The sequence below is a fragment of the Magnolia sinica genome, chromosome 5 (genome assembly GCF_029962835.1).
Source record: "Magnolia sinica isolate HGM2019 chromosome 5, MsV1, whole genome shotgun sequence".
In the NCBI taxonomy this organism is placed as follows: domain Eukaryota; kingdom Viridiplantae; phylum Streptophyta; class Magnoliopsida; order Magnoliales; family Magnoliaceae; genus Magnolia; species Magnolia sinica.
The window spans coordinates 105,577,670-105,586,313 of NC_080577.1; the positions used below are offsets into that span (position 1 = coordinate 105,577,670).

The window sequence follows — 8,644 nt, forward strand, 5'->3', positions numbered from 1 at the left end:
GGACCTCTCCTACAACCATGCAGGCCGCCGGTGGCCCACCTTGGCTCGGGACCTCGAGTGCAACCATACAGGCCGCTAGTGGCCCGCCTGGCTCAGGACCTCGGTCGTGGCCCGCCCTGGATCAAGACGGACGCGGATTAGCAACTGAACACGACGGTGGGTCCTGCCTGGCTTGCTAGTGGACCGCACTTCATGGTGGGTCCCACCATGGCTCGATCCTTATTTTCCATTTTTTTTTTAAACAAAACAAAAGACCTGATCCAACTCGGTTTAGGTCAGGTTAGCAATCATTTCAGATCGAATTAGCACTGCTGGACTCGGTCCTGAGTCGGATTGAGTTTGGCTCAGGTGGTTGGCAAAACTGGATTGAGTCGAGTTGGACCTAACTCCGTCCGACTCAATGCCCACCTCATGTACTGTGGGCAGATAATCCAGACTCTCGCCTTATCATGGTCCACCTGATTTTTGGAGAGTTTCGTGAGGTGACTCGTCTAATGGACTGCCCAGGTGTCAAAAGTTGTGTCGCGTGGGATGGGGTTGGAGTAGAGATTTTAAACGGTTTGGATAACATCAAGACAATGTAGGGTGAGGATATATTTTTGCATTTCTGTAATGAAAATGAAATCGAATTGCTCAAAATAAATCAATTCATATTCATTTTCAATTCTGTTTTAAAGAGTACATCATTAAAAGGAAAAAATAAATAAATTGGACATGTTGATAATTGCAGTCCAACCTAATTTTCACGGTCAAACATGCTAAAACCACTATAAACCAATTGATCATATCAATACAGTCACTAGCCCATAAAATCTCAATGGTCCAATCATCGACAGTAAACAATCCATCCAGTCCACGGTTTAAACAATTCAATACTGTATATTGTGCTGTATCAGGCCAATACAGATGGGCCATACATGAAAGATATTGGTGATGTACCAGCTACCAAGAATGTAGATACTTGCGAATCAAATTAGAGAAAATACCAAATTAAGGAAATATATTTTCTTTTTCATAAACTCCTTGAAATTAAATTAATTAATTGTAACCAACTTCTGTAACAATTGAATATTAGATGGTGCTTGAATGTAATTATTCTTATGTAAATGGTCTCTTACATTGTGACTGTGGCAGATATGCCATTCCAAACATCAATCGCAGATGATCCATATCAGGCTGCTTTACAGATACGTACATGAACGGAAACGGTTTCTAAGATGCATCAAACACATGATCGAGTCTCCCCACATAGGAATGCCCATTTCACGGAAGAACACTTGCCACCAGATAATATTCTGGTATAACATTCCATTTGAGAGCAGAACTACCGAGGATTCCAAACAGCGACATTCAGCATGTAAAAAAAATCAAATGGCATAAATTTATAGTCACTTGTTTTTCATTTCCACCGTGTAAATGCAAATAGGTAATGATTAATTACAATGTAATTCACTGCTCTTTTTTCTAATCTGACAATAACTCTGCTTGCTTTTTATACACAAAAACAAGGTGGGGTCCACTTTGATACATGTGGCTTACCCACACCATCCATCTTGTGGGGGTGATTTTAGTGCATGAACTCAAAATTGAGGCAAATCCACACTAGATGACGAGGGCCTCCCCAAGAGGCAATTCACCAATATATCACCGGTGTCATCGATATCACACCTAAGCAATTGGGAATTCGTGTCAAGCCCACAAAATACCTGTGTTTATCTATATAATACATATACTGTGAGATATCATTCATTTCCACTTTATAAACATCCAATACTCAATCCCTAAGCATATCACTACAAATTAAAAATAAAATAAAATAGAGAAGCCATTTTAACATCACATTTTTGGGGGAAATTGTTCCTAGGTTTTGTTTTAAATCCACTAGCTTTGTTTTGTCAAAACACACTTTTGGTGGAGAAATCACGGTCCAGGCCAGCGAGAAATGGTTCTCAGGAGAACTTGGTGAGAACTTTTGACATGCAATATGGGCACAAAAAATCCAGATGGTCCACAAGAGTGTCACCTCATGAAAATCCCGGGGCTTTCTGGCCCAATTCAAAATTCTGGTGGGCCACGGCAAAGTGAGAGGCAAATCAAAGGCCTGGGGGTTTTCACTGCCCTGAAGCTCACCAGATTTTTGGATGGGGCCAGAATGTTAGCCTTGGGATTTCATGAGGTGACTCATCTAGTGGACCATCTAAATTTTGTGCCCACATCGCCTTTCAAAAGTTCTCACAGAGTTCCTCTCGAAGAGAATCTCTGTATGTGTGTGCAATGAATAAATTAGTGCATTAAGTTTTATTAAATAACTAAAATTTTTACTTGAACTAACAACATATTAACTAATTATTTTTTTTCAAAAAAAAAAAAAAAACAGAAATCTAGAAAATTTCTTATTAATTACTTAATGATAAATTTCTTATAATTTCCCCTAAACAACGGAAAAATATAATCCATAGTTACTTTCACAGTTTTTGGAGTCCTAAGAGTGTAATCATGTGCCTTTTAACATCTCCCTAAATTTTGTTGAAAAAATCAAGTATTTTTCTGAGGTCTAGGTATCGATTCCCTAGTGGGGGGTGGCTAACAGTGAAGTGTGAACTGACAGTGGGCGTACTAACAAGCTAACCAAAAAAAAAAAGAAAAAAGACTACAATACCAGATACATTCAATATTTTGTGATGATTCACAGTCCCAAAGATGTGTTACACGGTGTAATATCGATACATAAAATATATATCATGTCTCAGGATGCTCCAAAAACTGAAGGGTCTCGAATGGTGAAGTTGGAACTTCCAAATCCCTCTAGGGGCACTTTACTTTCCAATCCCAATAGCAACAGAAAAAGTACTACATAAAAGCACAAGCTGCTGACTCATAACTACTATGAAATAAAAAAGAAATGCATACCTTCCTAAGAGCCACTGAGCTCAACATATCTAAACTAATGCTTGCCAAGCCATATCTAAACTAATGATTGCCAGGCCAGTGAAAGACCATTTTGATTTTGCATCTAGTTATATATTTTAGCCGTTTCTATTATATCTATTTCGAATTCATGGCATCCTTGTACTTTATCTTGTTGTGCATGGAACTGTTGTTTACTTGCCTCTATCATGTTTGTTTCAAACCTGTGGTGGATATGATCTCATTGGGCTTCTATAGCTCACCCAACTTAACATCTAAGAGAGAAGCTGGAGATGGCAAATACCTAGATGGCTTACTTCCATTTGATTAGCGTTCTTTAGTTTATTTTATTTTATTGAGAAATTGTATCAAACTAAAAGAAAAGAGTATTGAAAGAGATTTAGGAGCAGCAACGGATTTGAATTCAGATTTGATCAAGTTTAATTCTAAGTTTTAGTGATAAATGATTGCATTCAAACCGCTAGAATGAAATTCCTTGGTTAGAATGAAACATTAGTTCACACCCTAGAACTTGAAATCAAGGTGAAGTGATGGATGATTGCATGAAACATTAGTTCATGCCCTAGAACTCGAAATGAGAGTCACCGTACTTGAGTTCCGAAATTCGGGGCATGACACATCCTTTTATCAAAGGATATCCAAAATTAGACTCCAATATTTCCCATGCAACAATCAAAGTTAAGAAGTTCAAACAAAAACTTGTTATTAGATCATTGAAGATTAGATATAATGGTTATCCTTAAAAATGAAGATTAAATGAAAAATGATACTGAGAAGAACTCAAAACAAGCAATTTTAAAAGCAGCAGATGGATGTGAATAATGAGTGTAAAAGGCAATGTAATCAAAACATCAATACTCTCAGGAGTTTCAACTCCCGGTCAAGCGTTCGAGTGCCCATAGGTGGTGAAATTCCACTAGCGTGAGTGTGTGGGGTGTGTGTGCGTGTGTAAAGAAAAATAAAATAAAATAAAATCAAAACATCAATATCATCTGATAGATGGCAAAAGCTGTCACTAAAACAATATATAGTTCAAACAAACAAAACCCAATATCCATCAAAATAGAACTAGATTACCATGATACCTTAAATGACAAGTTCTCCCAACAAAAAGAAATATATCCAGAAACAAAACCATTGATGCCTCATTTCCATTTAGAAACAAACCCCATGCTCGACTCTAAAAATGTTCACACCCTCAATCTCCCTTCCTCCTAAAAGAGCATCCCTCCGTCAGCCTCGCACGCCCTCCAGTTGGCTGACACAAGACCGTCTGGCAGTTCCCACAGACCACAACAGTCTGCGAGTGGCTAAAAACAGTCGTACTGCAGCAAAAATGAAGGATATGGAAATGCTCATTTCCCATTTAACAAAAAAAAAATATACAACTACAACTAGAGCAGGACAAAATATAAAATGCTCAGTCCAAATTACAGGGAATTTCATTCTAACCGCACATTGAAGGTGGCCCACCTCTCAGTGATACAGAACATTCATTTGCATCCTCTAACATGGACAGACTAATGCAAAAAATAATTCCCATCATACAATACTCGTCATCCTTAAAATAGAGTCAGGAAATCATTTGCATCCTCTACCATGGATAGAGGATAATGCAAAATGAACTCCTATCATACAATACCAGCCACTAGACCATATACAACGGGAAAAAAATGTTCACCCACTGGACAGCTTGGATTATATGGCGATGGTGGGAACAGCCAGATAAAACAGTCAAGACTGAGGATAAAGAACGAGAAAAGCCGGCTAATTGGCTACTTGGGTCGAGCATTGCAGAATAAATAAAGAACCAAATCTACTAGATTGACATATTTCATTAACAAAAGAAAAGGAAAAGAAAAGAAACAGTAGACACTGTTGATAGACCAAAAATGGACTTACATATTGAAGCATCCCTGGCACTTCACATCCTACAATTAGATAAAAAGAAGAAGTATTTTCATTACATCACTCATAAAAAACAAAGCAAATTGCTATAATAAAACACAAATGGAGAGTTAAGGAACTGATTAAAAATAACAGACAGCAATGATCACAAGCAACCAGTTGTATCATTGGCTTGCAAAACATCAGACACATGGGTGATAAGACAGTCCAATCAACAATCCAGACCAAGGTATTCCATTACGGTAACAGTGGCCGTAAATGCCACCACCGTTACCTTTACAATATGGGTCATAACGGCCATTACGGTCTCTCTTTTTTTGCCCCGTAACAAACCCATTACGGGGCTGTTACAGCCTTTACAGGGGTGTAACAGGCTGTAACGGCGGTTAAGGGTCTTTTTCCATAATAGCCATTACGACCCCGTAACATGTAACGGTTGCCACCATTACCTTTATGTAACGGCTGTTACAGCATACCATGATCCGGACTGTATTCATTCCAACCAATTTCTTAGTTGCAAAGACACGTGGGTGATGAGACAATCCAATCAACAATCCAGACTACGGTAACGGTGGCTGTAAATGCCACCACTGTTACCTTTGCAATATGCACCATAACAGCCATTAAGATCTCTTTTTTTATTGAAAAAAATCCGAAAAACCTATATCTGCCCTGTATTGAACCCGCTACAGGGCAGTTACAGCCTTTACAGGGATGTAACAGGCCATAATGGTGGTTTTGGATCATTTTTCCATAACGGTTGTTACGACCCGTAACATATAATAGTTTCCATTGTTACCTTTACATAACAGCTGTTAAATCACACCATGATCGAGACTGTCTATTCATTCCAACCAATTTCTTAGTTGCAAAGACACAAGAATCACCTGGCAGATGATCTTAACCGTTCAAAAGCTGGTCACTTTGTTATAACCATCAGTTTCACAAGCCATAGAAAGGTCAGATGCTTAGAATCATCTAACAAATAGTTTCTTACAAATCATAACATATCCAACGTGGGGCCCATTCAAAACACGTTTAAAGTTGATGGTAAGAACCAATCATCTCTATGTAATCTCGACAGTCTATTTCTGTATGATATTGATCAGGACGGTTAGGATCATCCAATGTGATTTGTGCATCATTACTCTTACCCGGATGGTAGACTCCCCGGAGTTTCAACACCGGGTCAAGGGTTTGAGTACCCATCAGTGGTGAAATCCCACGGCGTGCGTGTGTGGGGTGTGTGTGCGTGTTAAAAAAAAAAAAAAAAAACTCCAGATGATTTTTGGCCTGTGACCCATCCAAAGCAACGAATTGTGTCATAAACCTATGATCCAAGTTGCATAAAGTCAAATCAGATTATCAGGATCGTCCAATTGATGTTATCCATGGGCATCGTTGTCTGTCAAGCATCAACTGGAGTGAATAAACGGTCCAGATTGATGATTGGACTATCCAAAGCAGCTAGTTGTATCGTAAGCCTATGATACAACGAGTTGCATGAGGTCATTCCCTAACACATAAACATTGAAAAGCTACAGGTAGTCCGCGGGATCACCCGAAGTCTTACTCCACAGCATCTCCCGCCGCTCGTCGAGTAGCCCCCACTACGGATAGTCTATTACGACGGTCCTGCGGAGCCCACCATAGCCTGCAAACCAGCTTTCAAAACTATAAAACACGGTGGCCGGTTTGTACAGGTTCAACGGTCAGGATAGTCCAATCGGAGCAACTTCCTTTTGCATAGCACATCAGATGGACAGAAGACGATGGTTTTGGGTAGTCCCGCGGGCTACTACAAGATCTGCACACTCGAGAAAGGAAGATTACCATGAAGAAAGAGTTGGGAGACTGAACGAGGCGCTTGAGCTTGTGCCTCTTCTTCTCGAGCTCCGCTGGAGGATTCAGCAGATCGATATCGTTTGGCAGCACCTAAAATCGCAATAATTTTCAAATCAAAAGACAAAAAAGATTAGAAAAACGAATAGATGAACCCAATGATCTGAAAGGAAACCTTAGAAAACAGATCTAAAGCCCGAAACCCTCCAGAAAACCCTAACCCTAGGATCGGATCTCACCATCTTCGAGAGGAATGAAAACGGCAGTAGCTTGAAACCCTAACGCTTTGAAACCTAGGAAGAAGAGGGAGGGAAAGGATATAAGAGACGGTATTTGTAGGAGAAGAGTTGAAGAATAAGAACCGTTAGATTGAATTGCTTTTCATCCTGGCCGTTGGTGAGTGCTCGTTGAAATGTCTCCGGGGTTACCCTGCAGCAGGGATTCTGCAACCCTAAGCTCTGTGGGGCCCATCTTGATGTATATGTTTATTATCCACGCTGTCCATCATTTTTTCCAGCTCATTTTAGATTAAGATCCAAAAAATGAAGCAGATCTAAATATCAGGTGGACCACACCATTGGAAAAAGTAGTGATAAAGACGATCACGGTTGAAACCTTCCTAGCGTCCACCGTGAGGTTTGTATGCCATCCAATCCGTTCGTAAGGTGACTCCGACCTGGATGAAGGAAACAGAGAATATAAGCTTCATCTAAAAGTTATGTGGGCCCCGAGTAGCTTTCAATGGTGGATATTCAATCCCCACCTTTTCATGTGGTGTGCTACACTTGAATTTTGGATTTGCCTCAAGATTTGGATTATGTCTTATAATGACTTCACAAAACGGATGGACGGAGTGGATATTATACATACATCACGGTGGGTCCCACAGAACTTAGGGCCACGTCCCTGGAGGAGTGGTTTATTATTCCACACGCCCGATGCAGTGCCTATTTACACGTGCGATTGGAATGCGTGTGAGATATCTGAGCGGTTCATCGAGTTGGAAACACTGCCTAGATCTTCTTCCTTCAATCTGACCGTTTAAATCAGTGAGCTACGATCTGATAGTAAGATCATTATTTTCGGACGTCCATTTGTTTTGCATGCTGTGGACCGTCTGAACGGTGAACTGTCATGATTTTTAGTTCGGATGATAGAAATCTCAGATCTCGCGCGCGTCTCGATATTGGCACTTGCGCCAGCGTGGCATGGGCAGGGCTCCCACACGCGTGTGGAATTAGGAACCTCATCTTCATCGTCCATTGAGGTTTGCTAGACGTACACGCGCCTACTCGACACGCAGCCAGCAGTGCCTACCTGATATTTGTGCAGGAGATCCAAACCGACTATCAGATGGGACTGACGGTTTAGATCATTTGATAAAGACTGAGGGTGCCCAACCATTATGTAGGCTACTCAACGTAGAAGAATGATGGATGGTCTAGAAAAAGTTGCAAGTTTTTTTTGGGCCGCTGATTATTTTCTGACATGTGTGGTTTACCTAGTTGTGGAGCAGGCTTGATTTTTTGGACGGACCATTTATGCTCTGGGTGCCACCTAATCAACGGCTGGGATATCCTGAACGTTTAGGTTGGCACGGGTGATTGCGGGTGGCGAGCAAACATCCCATGAATGGGATTGCAAAAACCTGGGCTTCGACGGGCCCAATCCAAGGCCAGTCTTTGCCCAACAAATACGGGCCGTGATTCGGTGATAAGCTGTTGACATTTTATACGCAGGATGGTATAAGCACCAAAATATCCAAATTGGAAAATTCTTAACCCTTCCATAAGTGGCCCACAAATAAATGATCCACAAATCAGTACAAGAACACTCACATTCAACAGAAATAAGGCTGGAATTTTTAGAGCCAATATCTCGTTACTTATCCTAGCCTATTAGATTAAATGGCTTGATGATGTCACGTGGCTGTTATGAATAGTGTAGATTAATGTCAAACTTATGA

The 8,644-nt window shown here is 40.5% G+C and overlaps 1 protein-coding gene across 1 annotated transcript; it reads right to left on the minus strand.

Moving 5' to 3' along the window:
- Positions 1–3,983: 3,983 nt before the first annotated feature.
- LOC131246561 (small ribosomal subunit protein eS27y) lies at positions 3,984–7,075 on the minus strand. Its single transcript, XM_058246821.1, has 4 exons — positions 6,918–7,075; positions 6,670–6,771; positions 4,831–4,859; positions 3,984–4,253 (listed from the first exon to the last, which is right to left on the minus strand). Exons 1-4 carry the CDS (start codon positions 6,918–6,920, stop codon positions 4,127–4,129), a joined length of 261 nt encoding a protein of 86 aa, XP_058102804.1. The 5' UTR covers positions 6,921–7,075; the 3' UTR covers positions 3,984–4,126.
- Between the last annotated feature and the right edge of the window lie 1,569 nt (positions 7,076–8,644).